At 39.9% G+C, this 18,779-nt stretch overlaps 1 protein-coding gene across 4 annotated transcripts in view; it reads right to left on the reverse strand.

Moving 5' to 3' along the window:
• stxbp5a (syntaxin binding protein 5a (tomosyn)) overlaps positions 1-14,745 on the reverse strand; it is an 81,781-nt gene extending 67,036 nt beyond the window's left edge. For all 4 annotated transcript variants that reach the window (XM_084432867.1, XM_084432866.1, XM_084432865.1 and 1 more), the window contains exons 1-2: positions 14,271-14,745; positions 11,199-11,296 (exon numbers count right to left, since the gene is read on the reverse strand). In XM_084432867.1, the coding sequence (XP_084288993.1) occupies positions 11,199-11,296; positions 14,271-14,450 (278 nt within the window). In that variant the 5' untranslated portion in view covers positions 14,451-14,745. The remainder of the gene's footprint in view (positions 1-11,198; positions 11,297-14,270) is intronic.
• Between the last annotated feature and the right edge of the window lie 4,034 nt (positions 14,746-18,779).

The raw sequence follows: 18,779 nt of genomic DNA on the forward strand, positions 1-18,779 counted from the left end.
TTGGGACAGCCTATCAGCAATCACCTTCAGCTTTCCGCCAAAGTCAACTCCATGGTCAGATTTAGATAAGAGACGAAACCATGGATGAAGACGCAGCAGGTCCATCCCGGGAATGTGCCAACCCGTGGCCCCACCTCGCCAGACTATTTCAATTTTCTGAACAAGTTAATGATAGTTTTCGCTTCAAGTGTTTGCTGTGTTTACCAATGTAAGCACTTGTGGCAGTAGTAATGCAATATTTAGAAAATGTACTCTTGTACTCTTGATACTCAAGTACTTTTAAAAACAAGTACTTCAGTACTTTTACTTAAGTAGACATCTGACTGTAGTACTTTTACTTGTACTTGAGTCAAATTTAGCAAGGGGTATCTGTACTTTTACTCAAGTAATGAAGCTGTGTACTCTGTCCGCCTCTGTTCATTAGAACCAAAGCAACTGCCCCCCATCTAATGAGCGCCACCCGGTCTCGAGTCCCACGGAGGAGCTCCGGAAGGATAAAAGTGACAGGAAGAGTGACGACAGTGAAGGACAAGAGAGGACCAGGCCTGGGACATTTATGATGCGTTTTATTATGTTTATATGCAGCAGTCGCCCATGCGGGGCTGCCGCTTTACTTTCATTCTGTTGTTTGTTTATCTTATGATTAAACTTTATCTTGATTTTTGCCGGTTCCCGCCTCCTCCTTTCCTGAGCATCTCCGTGGGACTCGAGACTTCTTTTTTTATACTGGATATATGGATATATCTGCAGGACAAAAGGCATTTACAAGCAGCATGTGCGATAAAGAGCTGCATCATTGCTGACAAATGAAGACATTTGCCAGTTTTATTTCCTACAATGGATTGTAGGTAAATACTCATCTCATCCAGTATTCTTATTGTTTTTTATATTATGAAGTATCACACTATTTTAGTGTGAGAAACCACTGCAAATGATTCAGCCTGTGAGTGAACTATGGATGAATAAAACTGAATCATAAACAATTTTAGACCTTTTGCAAAAACTGTTTTACCGATTAGATTCACAGAGTGAATTATTTGTGAATCTGGCATTATAAACAGCTGACAGAAATATTATCAGGAAAACTTATCTGGTCATTATACAGTAATCTCCATTGTCAGACAAGAATTTATCAGTAATATTTTACCAGTGCAGAGCAGTATTTCACTGAGGCTCATGCCACAGTAAAAACAGTTTACCGACACCCCTGGGACATCCAAAAAAATTATGGGTCCATTAATATTGTTTATATATCTACGTTGTGTTTTTAATATGCTATAAGACAAACTATGTGCAAATTCATAAGTAAACACCATTGCTGAGTATTTTCTCTTTAAAACTGCAGTGAAAAAAATAGAGTCTCAAAAACGCGGTTTGAAATCGCGGGTGTTTTTTACGTCACAAACGACCTTGTAACCAATCACGTCAACGTGTAGGTTGGCTTTAGTTGATATGAAAAATCGGGTACATTTAGCAATGTATATGAAGTATATTACGGTGTTATGATGAAATATATATGCCTTTCTCCACTAACGTTCTAAGTTGTTCAAAGTTGAGCGAGCAGGTCTCTGAGCTGTTGTGAGTGAGCGGAGGCGGGGCTTATTTGTATATTCATGGCTCCGCGTATACTAAATGAAGCAAGGGTGGTTACATCACATTCAAGCTATTTTAAGGCATGAATATATATTTTTTTTATACATATATGTAATTTTGTTGATCAAAATTGTGGATACAATTATTGACTACAGGGGAACTTGCAAATAATAGGATCACCAAAACCCTAACGTGTGATATGCTCCTGTACAGATTTATCTCAGTACCTATATAAACCAATGCAGACATCCAGAAAGATGACGAAGTAAAAGAAAAATCCAATTAGACATCTGGAGCAGAACCACTAGGATATGAGCGACAAATCCCAAGAAGCGGGGAAATGATTGTTGAGGAAGCTAGATGACTCCCAGATCATATTGAAAATGACTCGCTCTAATAGCACAGAGATTTTTCTAAATACTGACACATATTTGAGGAATAAGGTCATAAACTACCGGTGAGCTGTATGCACTCGCTTTTCCTTTTCAGAAATCGCTGCTGAACAAACGCAAGATTACGGAATTTTTTTTTCCTTCTCCTTTCTTGTTTTCATGTGAATATCCTCCTAACTTATAATTCCTGAGGCAGGAGGGAGTCAAACACAGTTAAGGGCATGATTAAAGATGAAGTATATTTAGCTGTTCCAAAAGCCCAATGACGCTGACTGTGGTCTTCCCTTTTGCTGAGTAACGGAATGAAAAGCTAAGATAAAGAAAAAGAGAGAAAGAAATACCAGAAATTATAAAACAATGATGGGAGGAAAAGAGAGCATGAAAGAGATGGATATTTCTGTTGTTAGAGCTTGATGTGAGCGGTTCTCAGCCCACAGGAAAGCATGAATGCAGATAGAGAGACAAATACAGAGTGGTTTGACCTGCACACCCACACTACCTCCCTGTCAAGGTCACACCTGCTACTGCACAATCCAGTACAGTGTGTGTTTGGATGAAAGCCACTCTTGCCATGAGGTCCATTCAGGGGCTTGGATGGCAGTACTTAATGATCAAAGGCCATCTCATGGGTGTTACGTGCATCGAATCCCACGACTGCTGATGGGGTTACAAGGATCACAGTCCAGCTGCTAAACCAACAGCAGGACAATTAGCCCTCGTTTTCTCAAAGGTGGGGCCGTCCTGGCAACTGGCCGGCGGCAATCTGTCAGCATAACACTAAACGACAAACCGCAAATGAGTCAGAAGCCCTGCACAGTACCTTATCCAAAAATGTATGGTAAAACAATGGCGGCAGCTGTTTCCAGAAATTCACTCTGAAAAACATGGTGATGTTTCAGGCATTTTTACATTTTTAAATTACACATTTTTCCTTAGAAACCATTATGTTCACAACTTGTAATAATTACTTTAATGGGCTCATTGCTTCTGCCTAAAATGAATACATGATGTTAGCTACAGTAACTGCGTGATTTGTATTATCTGTACATTTATGAAAAATGGACATACATTGACACAGTCACCTCTGATAACAGATCACTCTAAATTGTAACGTAAACGCATGGGGTGGTGTGGCGCAATGGATAAGACAAATGCCTTTGGTGTGAGAGACCCGGGTTCGAATCCACTGTGAGACACCAATGTGTCCCTGAGCAAGACACTTAACCCCTAGTTGCTCCAGAGGCGTGCGACCTCTGACATATATAGCAATTGTAAGTCGCTTTGGATAAAAAGCGTCAGCTAAATGAATAAATGTAAATGTAAATGTAAACGCATGCATTTTCTGTAAAGCTGCTTTGAAACCATATGTATTGTGAGAAACAACTTTAACAATATTTCACCTTAAAAGTACACTGGTTAAAGATGTTCACAGTAAAATACATGGTAATTAGTGCTTTTACTTTCAAAAGCCTATATTATTTTCAATAAATTGCATGTATTGGCCTATTAAATCTAATATCATTTTTCACCATATGGTATGATAACTTACAAGTAACTAATTAACATGATTTTAATCATTTAATATGCATTTTTACTTTATTTTTATATCAGATAAAATAACAAACACTTTCAATGATTTTCTGAAACACGATCCTTACATGACACTTACACACTTGCTGTGATCCAGACACAAAATACCCAATCCGACCAAAAGTGTGTGTGTGTGTGTGTGTGTGTGTGTGCGTTTGACAGGGGATAAGCTTGGCTGAAGGGGCTTGAGTAGCACAGAGTGATGGAGGGGTGAACGGGAAGAGGAAAGGGTTTGGGGTGAGGGGGGGGGGATTCTCTGGAACTGGAAGTCTCTTTGAAGTGATGAAACAGATCAATGAGCCAAAGACAGACTTTGATGGCGAGAGAGATCCGCTGACAGACAGCTCCGTGAAGCCTAGTTAGTGTGATGAAGTGTAAGCTGGGGTGTGTGATCGCGTGTGTTGTGACTGACTGACGGGCGGACGCCACATCTTTGCACGCGTCTTTCGCACTAAAAACGACATTTTTGTGTGTGCATTTGAGTGTTGGAATACATTTGCGTTTGCCAAAGAGCCAATGAAGCGCAATGTGTGCCTTTGAATGTAATTACAGAGCAGGTAGGTGACCTCAAAGACACCAGAGACTCACAATTCTGCCAAGTTTACCGTGAGAGAATGGGAGTCTGTCTCGCCTGGCAACTGCATCCCATAAACTGCACCGCACTTTCTAAACTGCATAGCAACCACTTAGCACAGACAGAAACAAAAATGCACTGCAGTGATGGGGGGGGGGGGGGGTGAAGAGGTAAAGACACAGAAAGGAGAGAAACAGACGGCGAATGGAAGGAAGACAGGAGCAAGCAGGTGCAAAACAGACAGAGGAACATCAGAAGCAATGGACAAGACCTGAATATTCGGCTATTTGTGAACGCTCTGCACTGTTTAGCTATCTAAACTGGTGTCAGGTCTCAGCAATTTGCTATTGTGTTATTTGTTATTGTCTTGTTGACTTAATGGAAAGAGATTGTGTCTGAACTTTGAGAGACATCACAAACAACGGCGTTATTTTCTGAAAATGAAGACAATATTGAATCCTTCTGCAACTTTTCCATTAGCCTTTCCTTCAAAGTGGTGACTCACATGTGCCCTTACATGAGGGTGTCAGCCTGCTCCAGCTCAGCCCTTCTTTTTGTCCTGCATCCTGTCAGATGGGCCGAGACTGTACCAGGAAGGTAATTTACTGTGTATTATTTAATAGCATCTCTGCCAACGTCACAAAGGCCATATTTCTATGACGCCCACGTACCAGCATACATACGATTTTACGTAAGAAGGGGGGGGCGGGGTCAGACTGCGATATTAGATAAGCGCAATGAAAGAGGAGCATTTCGGATTAGCCAAATTCAGTTTCTACAGCACAGAAAATAAAAAGCGCAAGTATTGTGGGAGCTTTTTTGAAGAGGTTAGCATAAAAATGAGCTGATACACTTGATATTCCCAGGGCAATGATGGGGTGAACTGAAGTGAACCTAGCGCAGACAGGGCACGTTGAGATGCAGAAATGCCGGATTAATGCGGGTTTAACATTATAGTTATGTGAGGACCTTGAGAGCTGAGTGAGGGTATAATTAGGTTGGGCTGGACTCTGGAGAAGTCAGCTTGAAACAATGTCCCGAAACAATGCAGAACCGGCGCACTGTCCCCTAAAATCACTGAAGAATGGCTGAGGAGTTTGTGAGAGAGCAAATATAAAAAAATATTATATAAAAGTCACAAAAAAAAAAATGAAACTAGCAATAGGTGCTTTAAAAGGGGGAAAAAAATAAAAGATGCTACTTCTTAGAGAGGGCTTTTAGCATGCTGACAGCATGCCATGCTGAAAATCTAAAGGTAACTGTTACTGTCAACATGCTAAAACCCTCTCCGAGTACTTGCGTCACTAAATGCATCCCATTTAAAACACCGCAGACACATCTGCGTTCAACAATACATTTCAAGACAATTACTGTCAGAATACAAGTGCATGTCTCTCGCTATGGGCATCGCATTAAGACGATTTGTCAAGTCAGAAACTTCTTTAAACTTTCAAAAATCCATCTCAAGACCTCTGGATGCAGTTTTGTTGCACTCCATCTAGGTTTTAAGAAACCTGTCTCATGATGTCTGATCAACATAAAAGACCGCAACCTGCACAATTTTGCAGGACTAACCTTAACTCTGACTAGTAACTAGTAACTCTAACTCTATATCTATTTTTGAAAAATCCATAATATGGTCATTGTGCAAAAATAAAATGATTTCTTCAAAAAGCACCAGGTACTGTGTTCTTCCTTGTACCGTTCTATACCTAATGCAATGAGGTTTGAGTGCCTGGTGAATCTGATCAGATTTGTTCAGTTCTGTATAGGTGGCCCTTTCTGCAGCTACAGAGTACAGTAAGTTATACAGTCACACACTCAATCATAGGCGGCCGCTGCTGTGCCATTATGGCAGAGAGGACAGACTTAAACTCCTTTGCTTGAGCCGATCACAGCACACAAACGTGCACACACACACACACACACACGCACACTGCTGCCAAGCTCTCCAGATGATGAGCCTCGCTCCTGTGGATTACGTAAGAAGTGGCATAGGCATCCTCAGGCAATGCCTGTGTATGTATGTGTGTGTGTGTGTTAGGCTCAGCTCTACATCCCAGACACACAAAGTAAAACAAGTCACAAGCTCTAACGCACATAAATAACCACCACAGCCATGTCGCAGCTAGTATATTTCATATTTCAAGCGGAATCGTACTATGGGACACATCTTTAATAAGTCTCAAGAGTGTACCATCACCACTATTGGTCATTCGAGACAAGATGAGGTTCATTTGAAGCTGATGTGAAGACGATGTGTGTGTGTGTGTGTGTGCGCGCAACTCCTCAATATCCATTTTCCAACAGTCAATGGATGTTTCCAGCAGTGTCCATAAGCTGAAAAAAGTTTCCATTCAGCGGAAGAAAGTTTCCATTCAGCAAGTCTCTTATGCTCAACAATGTTGCATTTATATCTAAAATATTATTACAATTTTAAATAACTTTTCTACTTTAATATATTTAAAAATGTAACTTATTCCTATGGTGGCACATAAAAAAAAAAAAAAAAGCATTTATTACTCATAATTGTGACTTAATGGGCCCTATTTTAACGATCTGAAACGCAAGTATCAAGTGCGAAACGCGAGTAACTTTGTGGGCGGGTCTCGGGCGCTGTTGCTATTATACCGGCGGGATAAATGACTCTTGCGCCCGACGCAAATCTAAAATGGGTTGGTCTGAAGTAGCTTCATTATTCATAGGTGTGGTTTGGGCGTAACGTGAAATAAACCAATCAGAGCGACATCTCACATTCCCTTTAAGAGCAGGCGCGCTTGTTCCATGGCGGATTGCTATTATAACGGCGGATTTGCCAGGCGCGATTCACAGCCGAGGAGACCGACGTTCTCGTCAGGGCCGTAAAACACAGAGAAGTGACACTGTATGGGGATGGGAGAAACCCACCCAAATTAGCTTCGGTTAAACAGGCGTATAATAATTTGGGTAAATGTGTAAGCTAGATTTATGCCTTCATGGACACAACAGTGATTTCCCTCGTGTGTTAATATTGTTCTTGTAATAATGTATGGTTTTCTAAAAATGAGAACTGCTGCGTCTGTGTGTAGATGAGATAAGCAAAGTGCATGCGCGTTGTGCACACGCTACATTGATCATGGCCAAGCATGCGCCCTTAAAATAGCAAATGAATAACATGCGCAACACAAATTGTTTTCTGAACCTGTAAAATAGCACCAGGGAACGTTTGCGCTGGAACACGCCTCCTCTTTGCGCTGAACCGCCCCCGGGAGCGCAAGTTCATTCCCTAATTTACCGACGTGCGTCTGTGGAGGGAAAAGTCCGCTGTGCGCGGGTGCAAAATAGGAATGATACATGCGTCGGTGTACAAAGTCAATTGCGCTGGGTGCAAGATAGGGCCCAAAATGTCACAAAAATGTTTCTTATTTGACCTTTTTTACTCTGAGATAGAAATGGGCATTGATAGTATGCAGATGCTGATCCTACGTAACAAAATGTCAGCATCTGTTTGGTTTTTGAAGAAACATAGACGTGTCCTTCAACTCAAAATCCTGTCCCTGCAGTTTTGGTGGTTGGTGGAAAACATAAGATTAGGAACGGTCGACAGGAGTAAATTCATTTAGAAATGTCCTTTCAATGGTCAACTTATGGCTTCATTTCTAAAGAGAAAAAAGTGTTTTAGTCTTTAAATATTTGCTTGGTTATCTCTAAAGCTCACTTGAATTTGTTCTACATCATTAGATGTGATATTATGATGAGATAAGGTATCTTCATATAAAAATACTGTCAGATTGGGTGGTGAGGCTGCAAGGTTTCAGACACAGCCTTCGTATATTTGTATGATATTTTATTCAGATGTGTTCATTATAAGCCCTAAACATGATCTCTTCAATAATCTGCAACCTACAGTATAATAGGGAAGAGGCTTGAACATTGTGACATACGTCTTCTTTAGAAATACATACCCTTCATTAAATTTGAAGAGATGATCATTGTGAATAAAATGATCAGACTCATAGTGGGTTATATTCTAAATTACAGTGATTATGACTGTCAGCAATCAGTGTTGGAAGACATATTTGTGCATAACAGCCAACAATCTCACTGTCTACTGCAGCCAAGGAAGTGCAAATACTAAGGAGACTATTTAAAATGTATCTGCTCTACCATGAGGTCATCACACCACTTTGTGCACGTGTGTGTGTGTGTGTGTGTGTGTGTGTGTGTGGGAAAGGTTGATCGATAGATCTGCGTGCAAGTTGCAAAGTCTTGGGGCCCACGAGGCTAGTTGAGTTATGAGTCTGCCATTCTCTCTCCACTGTGCTTGAAAATACAATTCGCAAAGGACAGGGACCACCTAAAACTCTCTGCTACACAATAACCACCGCTTCACCACCCACAATTTAATTATTCAAATGTCAGACCACTGATAACAATATGGCTTTTCATAGCCAATGAAAGGTTGTTTAAAGCAGAAGTGTGTAACAAAATCTGTGGCAGTATCGAAACATTGGCTTGACCAATGGTGTGAGTTTAGGGGCGGGACTATACTTTTGGACGACCAATGGCAGACAGTGGGAGTGTTTTGTTTGGTGGCGCAGAAATTACACACTCCACTTTTACTGCAAGAGCATGAAAAGTACATTCTCTCGCTGTCTCAGATCTTTTTAAACATCTGACTGTCATGTCACTTTCTGCAGTCTGAAGCGAGCTGTGGGAAGCAGAACGCTTTCGGGATCGCAGCGCATTTGCCCGCTGGCCTGAGACTGAAGACTCTCCTCTCCCTCCCACTGCTGTAATCTTCTGGATGATTTTGCCAGGATTCTGCCATTCTGGTCTCTTGATCTGCCACTTTCAGTCATTCTCAACTGGGGAGAAGTTTACACAACTGCAAAACAGATCTGAACAGTGCTACGCAGCAACAAATACACACCGTAGCATGAGCTATACAAATACCGATGTGATCTCATTGGTTTTCATTCATACTTGAATTGTGCTTCTAGCACATTTAGATTTTCACACATTTGGACAGAGATTAAAATGTAAGAAAAATCTAAACCTTTTTTCTTCTATTTATAGGTTGATTTTATTCAAATTAAACAAGCTTCTTTTGCTCACGTCCGGATTTATTTAATCAAAGTATTCAGTTGTAATTGTAATTATAAATGATTAAAATATCTGTTTTCTATTTTAATGTAATTTACTCCTGTTATGGCAAAGCTGAATTTTCAGTAACCAACAATCCAGTCTTTAGTGTCACATGATCCTTCAGAATTCGTTTTAATATGCTGATTTGTGTATGATGATGCTTCATATTATCAAAGCTGAAAACAGTTGTGCTGCTTAATATTTTGGTGGAAACTGTGATATATATTTTTCAGGATTCTTTGATAAAAATAGAAATCTCTAAATAAAATTTATTTGAAACAGAAATCGTTTGTAACAATGTAAAAGTCTTCTGACACTTTTGATCAATTTATCATCCTTGCTAGTGGTTCAACAGATAAAAAAAAAACACTCAGAGGAATCAATTAGGTGTTGGCGCACCTCTCTGTAAATTCTCTTTTGCCTCTTCTTGCGCTGGAAATGGTTTTAAAATCACTTGAATGTGTAAAATGGCAAGACAAAACACGTGCAAATTATAAACTTTCACTATTAATCCGCGAATCACATGCATGCCGAACTGTGGGGCCTGGTCCGTACGGATAGCTTATCAACTACGATCCGTTTAACCCCTTGTCATTGCTGAATAAATTTATTAATAAAAAAAAAAAAAAAAAAAAACATTTTAACAGCAGTGTACCTACAGGCTTTACAATCTGGAAACTGTCGGTGCAGTTTCAGTGTCTATCCAAACACATGAAAATGTACATGTACATTTACAAAGAAATATTTACAAATATGAATGAGATCACATTGCAAAAACAATTTGTACCATATCTGACCAGAAATATCAGCATTTCCATAATCATTCACAGTTTTGCTAGTCAGGCCAAGATTTGTCAACTAACTCAGAAAATCAGACCTCAGATGCTCTGTAGTTCAGCATGGCAAAACAAAATCAAAGGTAAGACTTCATTCACACCAATGCATTCAGCTGAATCCTGAGATTCCTTTTGCATTGCCGATAGCTCGGGATGAGACGTGACAAAAGAAACAAAGGACGGTTGCACTAATCACAATTTGGAGTCTCTTAGGGAGATTTTCATTTGCCCTCATCTCGCGGCAGCCAACATTTATCTGATCACAGTCGCTCAAAGGGGCTAAGTAACACCGATATCCTCAGAGAGCAAAGACGATCAGTTTCTAAAGAGGCTGTTCTCTGAAGAGCCGCCGCATGCATCAACTTCCACCAGAATCATTCAACATATGACAAAGGGAGGTGTCAAGCGAGCTCTTCTACCGACCTGACTGACAGCAAATCATCCTGTAGTGACGGCTGAAGAAAGTAATGTCACGCCTCTGTGTGTAGGAATGAATCAGGGAAGGTGGAAATTCATTTTAAAATCAAAGGCCATCTATTTGAATACAGTGTGAATGGAGATTTTGATTAGACAGGAAGTGCTTTACAGTCTCTGAGGTGGGAATAGACCTTAGTGACTTGTTCAGTATAATTAATAACTGACTTTATGTACTAGGATTCCATCATGAGGGTGATGAGAGAGTCACTGAACTAATGTTATGTGCCTTGCTGATCCTAAATCCCAATCCAGTAACAATAAACGCCCTTTTACAAAAGACGTATGACGGGTCTGACTGACAAGCCATCACAGCGGATCAACTCGGTTAAGCACAACAACTGGCATCACTTTAAAGCAGATGAAGCTTGTTATAATGTTGTGGCGCAGCATAATGTAGTCACATTTCAGAAAGGCAAAACTAACAGTGGGTCATTTATGTGCCAATGAATTTGTCATGAGCTTAGTAATGACAATCCGTAAACACACAAGTAGTAACAGCTTACACGTGATAACACAACTGATAAAGAAATGAAATACTTACTTGACAGGTTCACTGTGCACCTGAAAAAGAGCACACACACTATTTCATTTCCATTGTAAAAAGGATACAATCGCAAAGCTCCGCTCTGAGTCCCGATGGCAAGGATTTTCTGGACAGGGTCGAATGCCATAGAGGACGGCTGATAGGGGAAGCCATGGCGCACAGTCTGAGGATCAAATCAGAAGAGGAAAAAAGTTTTAAAAAGCACATAATGTAAAGTTTAGCATCATAACCACTAATTAACTAAGTCAACAATTCAACTATTTAAAATGGTATAGTGTATTTTATAAGGTATTTGAATTATATTTACTTTAATGATTTATCTCTCTATTTTTGCTTGTGATGTTCAGACATTGTTGTTACTCGTCGTAACTAAGACTAAAATTATAAGAAATCATTTTCAGTAATTGAAATAAGATCAAATAAAATATTATATTAAAGAACTTAAACTTGAACGAAAATGAAACATTTAAGTGCTAAAATTACAACAAACTAAAATAAAAATACATTAAAGCTAAATAGAAATATATATTTCAAAAGAGCAATATTTACAAAAAAAAAAAACTGAAATGATAAATAGTACTATAATAGTACATAATACTAAACTAACACACGTTTTACATGATATTATTATTTACGTTTTTATTTATATAATAATTTGAAGGAGAGTGACAAAGCATTGGGGATTTGTGCAGCACCAAGGAGTCAAAATTCCTTTCAGGGACGATTCAATATTAATTCAATGTCAGTTTCAGCTGAATATTTCCAACTATTTTAATGCCCAGGTCTTTGAATTGCTCGAACAACTCTGATGTGCTATAGATAGACAAAAACAACAGGCAGTGAGAACAGAGGCCTTGCTGCATTGTATCCAGAGAACAACAATGGTTGGCTACAGGTTTATAGCACTGGCCTCTGCTTAACAGCTGTCAGCGTCTCTCTCTCTCTCTCTTCTCTCTCTGTGTGTGTGTGTTTTAAATCCTAGGGGGTGCACACATAGATAGCATTGCTGAGAATCAAAGGCGCACCTATAATGCTGTCTAGTCAGGCAGCTGAATAGGTTTTGAGACACAGCCTCTCTGTCTCTGTATGTTTGTTTAGTGGCTAAAGCGGGTTACGTAAGTGATGCACGCGGGGACGAGTACCTGTTGGCGAGCTGTGCAGCAGCAACAATCCTTCCCCATCTCTCTCAGTTCTCTTTTCAATAATTATAAATTAAATATTAAACTAATCCAGCGTTCATAAACGTCTATTTAATTTAGACCTGACAAAAAAAGACCAGTGTGTATGCACTCGCGTAACATCACCGCAAATGATTAATTAAAGAGTGGTAAACAAGTGTATCCATATAGTTCATGACCATTTTTCTAACAACTGAACGCTTAGCCTACTTACATCAACATTCTCCAAAAGTCTCTTCAAAAATAATTAAGCCCTGGGTAAAAGAATCATTAAAGATACTACCATGTTCTTGAAAATATGTGGAATTGATTTAAAAACATACTCCATTAAATAATCATTAGACGGCGTTGATTCGTATAACAAGTTGTGTGTTTTTTTTTCTCTTTTCCACCTTCAAAGACTGATAACAGCGCTAGCAAATGGCATTCGGATGCAGACTGAAGAAGCGTTTCATTGGTTGGACGCAGTGAACGAACACACCCCCTTCATTGAACCGAACCGCTGTTCGGACTGAACGAGACCTCTCCTTTAAAACGAACTAAATTAACGTGATTATCTGCTGGAAACGATGCTGTAAATGTATTTTAATTAACATTGTAGTCTTTTTTTCATTAGCTTAACTGCCTAGCAGTAGACAAAATGGAGGATAAAATGACAGTTATGCTCTCAACTGTTATATTTTTGCGTCACAGCAGATCTGTAGACACAAATTTGAATATAGGATAAGTTTTGTGAACGACTGTGTTCAAATGAATCGGATGAGTGATTGATTCAGTGACTCACTACAAAATGCACTTGTCGCCACCTACTGTCATAACGAGGTTACCTGCCTGTAACAAGGTTGACTGAATGAATCGGAGATAAATCAATGTGCCGATCACATCTGCAATACTGTCATTCTCTTACAGTTTCCACGCACACGTGTGTGGGCTCATAATCTAATATTGCAGAAGAAGAGAGAAACCTCCACAGATAACCCGTTTCTCTGAAAACTATTAACTCCATCCATTGATCTAATCCAGAGAGGGCAGCTAAACTCAGCAACACTTCAACTAGGCCTATTCATGGCACACTAGCTGTGTCTCAAAACCGACCTAGGCAACATTTAGGGCACCTATGATGGCCAAAAAAAAAAAAAAAAAATTTTGATTGCATGTGTGTGGTTTCAAAAAGATATTCAAGATAAAAAAAAAGGTTAAGGGTTTAAAAGAAAGCCCCAACATTGCAAATGAAATGTTAATCCCAGCACAGTAGATTATGCAAGAAATGGGTTGTTTATCCCCCCCTCCCTCCACTCAAACATCACAGAGCTCATTCTATAACCACACATGATTCGGACGCTTCAGTAAAGTAGAATGTCTAACACAGAACACTATAAAGGGAAAAGCGGAAGATATGGACTGCAAAAGCAGCCGTGTGGTTATAAAATAATCTCTGTGTCACGCATGAATATTTTACGCATTTGTGCGCATTTTCCAAACACAGAGTCAGCTCTTTCCACGCACAGCTTGTGAAGAAAAAAAAAATGTAGTCTTGGTTTGAGGGGGCAGAGTATGACAGTATAATGTGTATATAGCCTAACACAGGCTTATAGGAGCGTTTTAATGTAAAAAAAAAAAGAAAAAAAAAATATAGAGAAAAAACACATTCCATTGCTGCGCAACCAAAAGATATTGGACACTACAATGGTTTGTAGAAAATCAAATAAAAATACGACTGGCATTATAACGTTTCCATAAAGATATATATAGGCCTATATATAACATTTCTATTACAACGTTGTGATGCATCACATCTTCGAACCAGAAAAGGCAAACGTTACCTGTATTCTACAAGTCTGTGGATAAAGTGTTAAACAGCATGCACTAAGTGGCACTTGCGTGAGGAAAAAGCACTTGCGTTATTAGAGAAAAAGCCACATAAGGTGACGTTACACATTCACTTGAAAGCTTCCCCACCTTGCAGAGCTGGAAGTGTTCAGACTGAAGCGTCTCCGGGATGAGCTCGTTCTCCTTGGCCCCGAGCTGCGAGGATGGAGAAGGGGACGACACGGCCGTCAAGCCGTCCAGCACCTTACGGATATTAAACTTCTTCATTTTTCGCTCCGGTGCGAGTGACGGAGGAGGACGGGAGCACATGAGTCGAGATCAGCCGTGGATGATGAGAGGGGAAAGCCGCTCTCGCTCGTTTCTGCAGCACCTCTCTTTAAAGCTCACATTTTAAAGTGTTTTCACCGTATCCTCCTTGGCTAAAGGCTTGAGCTGCGAGCGTTGATTTATATTTTTTATTATTAGCGTTTGTGGGGTGTCCGTTTATTCTGACTCGGCGTCCCGCTGCGTCTCGAATTCCCTCTCTCTCTCTCTCTCTCTCTCTCTCTCTCTTGCTCCCTTCTCATCTCCTCCACTCAACACGGAAACACCGCTGCAGCGCCGCGCATGCGCACTGCAGACTGGATGACTACTGAAGCAGCCTTCCAAACCCTTTTCCCGGTGACCAGGCAAGACTGTGGAGCGCTGAGTGAGCCTAGCGTCACATTGCAGAAATAAGGGGCGGAACTCTGCACCTGGAGCCGCAGGGATGCAGGATGGAAAGCGCACCAGCCTCTCCAAGTCATCACATAATGTCATAATGTAGCCTATAGGCTATATCAATTCATCAGATTGCCTGCACTTTGTAAAATGGATTTGACAGGGGAAGTTTTTTCAGGATATTACTATTTCTGAAGGATAATTTCTAGGCACGAACCTTAATAATTAAATACCTTAATACCCTAAAATGATAAAAATCCACCCAGAGGTTTAATTATTTTTTTTTTTAAATACCCATAAATCATAAGCACTAGAACAAGCAGTTCTCAGATTCTGGACAATGTGACGTACTTTAGCACAAGCCCCGCCCACGACTGTTGACAGACACTGCCATATTAGCATAGACCCGCCCTGAGTGAGCTAAACACAGTCCATTGTTCCAGTAGCACCTCACTGCAGTACAAGAGATCCAGGGGGCGGAGTTGGATCCAGATATAAGGGGTGGAGATTGGTAGGTTTAGGGGTGGGTTTAGGGATCAGGGGGTGGAGATGGGCAGAGCCATATAGAGAGAGAGTTGCGACAACTCCATTGACTACAATGGAACGCTTTTTTTACAGCAATGGCGGCTCGTAGAGCCTTTCAATAGTTCCCGGAAGTAACAGCAGCGCGGTAGAACAGACCGTTTGTGATGCAGTTTTAAAAGATAAGACGTTTAAAGAATAAGATTGTATATTATCAGATTATCTGAATCAAATAAACTTGTGTTTTAAAGCATGCTAGTTGATTCCGAAGCACTTCCTGGAACTATCTGAGGTCTACGCGAATCACGTGACAACTAAGCATTTTGAACTTCCGTTGTCGCAACTCTCTCTCTATATGGCTCTGGAGATGGGTAGGTTTAGGTGGGAGGAGTTGGATCTGGATCCAACTCCTCCCCCTGGATTTCGTGTTCTGCAGTGAGGACCATCTCCATTGTTTCGACGCCAGGAATGTCTTCTAAAGTGATTTTGTTGTTGGATGTAAGAATGAACATAGCAGTCTTCATTTACTCTCGTCGTTACTCGAGGATGGATCTGTACCAACTGTTCGTGATCCAGCTTACAGTTTACAGTATTTTTGGCCATCATTTGGACGCGGTCTGCTACAACAGGCTTGTACTAATAGTGGATAAAGGCAAGATGAAAAATAAGTTATAACCTTAATTAAAGGCACACTATGCAGTTTCCGTTTTTCTCAAACAGCGACCCCTAGAGTCGCTGTGGAGTACTTGTATTTAACGTTACTGTCGTAAATACCACTCAGGCATAGCCGTCTCTGCACTCTTCCGACCGCGCTTTCTTCGTCGAATCTCAAAAATGCGTGCTAGTGTCTTCCATAAAGGCTGCTTCACATGTTGTTGATGTATGTGACGTCGTGCCGTAAAGCAAGTCGTGATTCTCGCGAGATTTGTCGGGGCGCCACATCTCAAACTTGCATTGATGGTTTTGCCAGCGGTTCTCATTTGCATTTAAACGGATACACACTAAACGGCGCATTTTTCTCAGCCCCAGAAAGTAACAACATTTTAAAACTATTTCAATTCAATTCAATTCAAATTTATTTGTATAGCGCTTTTCACAATACATATTGTTTCAAAGCAGCTTTACAGAAAGTGCATTTCAGAAATGTACATAGAGAAATACAGTTAGTTAATCATGTATTGATTTAGGGCATAAACATCGCCCGCGTCGAGTCGTCTCAACTGTAGTATAAAATGTAAGTATTATGTGAATGCCTGGCTGAAGAGATGCGTCTTTAATCTAGTTTTAAACTGGGACAGCGAGTCTGAGCCTCGAACAATATCAGGAAGGCCATTCCACAGTTTAGGAGCTAAATGTGAAAAAGCTCTCCCTCCTGTAGTGGACTTAGATATCCTAGGAATGACCAGAAGCCTCGAATTTAGTGATCTTAAAGAGCGCGATGGATTGTAGGGCGATAGAAGTTCCGTTAAATACACGGGAGCTAAACCATTTAGGGCTTTATAGGTCAGTAGCAATACTTTGTAATTGATACGGAACTTTATAGGTAACCAATGTAGAGACGACAGAATTGGTGTTATATGATCGTATTTTCTTGATCTAGTAAGAACTCTAGCGGCGGCATTTTGGACTAACTGTAGCTTGTTTATTGAGGATGCAGGACAACCAGCTAATAAAGCATTACAGTAATCTAGTCTCGAGGTCATGAATGCATGAACTAACTTTTCTGCATCAGAAACAGATAGCATGTTACGTAGCTTAGCAATGTTTCTAAGGTGGAAAAAGGCTGTTCTTGTAACATATGAAATATGATTTTCAAAAGACAAGTTGCGGTCTAATATAACACCCAGGTCTTTTACTGTAGAGGATAAAGTAACAGGACACCCTTCTAAATTAAAGTTGTATTGTAAGAGGTTTTGTGGGCAGTTTTTTGGACTAATAAGTAATACCTCCGTTTTATCTGAATTTAATAGCAGAAAATTACATGTCATCCAGTATTTTATATCTTTAACACACTCTGTTAATTTAGATAATTTAGCGTTTTCATCTGGTCGTGATGAAATATATAATTGAGTGTCATCAGCATAACAGTGGAAATTAATTCCATGTTTTCTTATAATATTACCAAGTGGCAGCATATATATTGAGAATAGCAGAGGGCCTAACACAGATCCTTGCGGTACACCGTAGTTTACTGACGTTATCTTCGATTTTTCCCCATTTACGCAGACAAAATGGTAACGGTCTGATAAGTACGATCTAAACCAGTTTAATGCCTGTCCCTGAACACCAGTGTAGTTTTGTAGTCGGTCTAAGAGTATTGTGTGATCTATAGTATCGAACGCAGCACTAAGATCAAGTAAAACTAGTATTGAGATACAGCCTTGGTCAGAAGCTAAAAGTAAATCATTTGTGATTTTAACGAGCGCAGTTTCTGTGCTATGGTGCGGTCTGAATCCTGACTGAAACTTTTCATAGATATCATTTTCTTGCAAGAAAGAGCACAGTTGAGCGGACACAACTTTTTCTAATATTTTAGACATAAATGGAAGATTTGAAATGGGTCTGTAATTTGCTAGGTTATTATGATCTAATTGTGGTTTCTTAATAAGAGGTTTTATAACTGCCAACTTGAATATTCTTGGAACATGACCTAAGGATAAAGACGAGTTAATAATATTGAGAAGAGGCTCTTCCACTACAGGTAACACTTGTTTCAGTAGTTTAGTTGGTATTGGATCTAATAAACACGTTGTTGGTTTAGATGCAATGATAAGTTTATTTAACTCTTCCTGTCCTATAGTTGCAAAGCGCTGTAATTGTTCTTGCGGGGTGATAATTGAGGCTGAATCATAAGACACCATTAAAGATTGTACATTTACAATTGTGTTTCTGATGCTTTCTATTTTCTCAGTGAAGAAATTCATAAAATCATTACTACTACACTGTGACAGAATATTTTGCTCCGGTAACGTCTGTTTATTTGTTAGTCTAGCGACGGTGTTAAATAAAAACCTTGGATTGTTTTGGTTGTTTTCTATTAGTTTGCGGAGATGCTCAGCCCTGGCTGCTTTTAGGGCCTTTTTATAACGTGACATACTGTCTTTCCATGCGATTCTAAAGACCTCTAGATTAGTTTGTTTCCATTTACGCTCTAAATTACGAGTTTCTCTCTTTAGAACATGCGTAACACTGTTGTACCATGGTGCTTTAGTTTTCTCTCTAACCTTTTTTAATCTAATTGGTGCAACGATGTCTAATGTACTAGAGAAAATGGTGCTCATAGTGCTAGTCATTTCCTCTAGTTCATCTGTTTGTTTGGGTTCACTGAGCAGCTGAGACAGATCAGGTAAGCTATTTGAGAAATGATCTGTAGTTGTTGGAAGGATTGTTCTGCCTGGTCGATAACGCGGCGCAACA

This window comes from Rutilus rutilus (assembly GCF_951802725.1).
Source record: "Rutilus rutilus genome assembly, chromosome: 15".
Lineage (NCBI taxonomy): Eukaryota > Metazoa > Chordata > Actinopteri > Cypriniformes > Leuciscidae > Rutilus > Rutilus rutilus.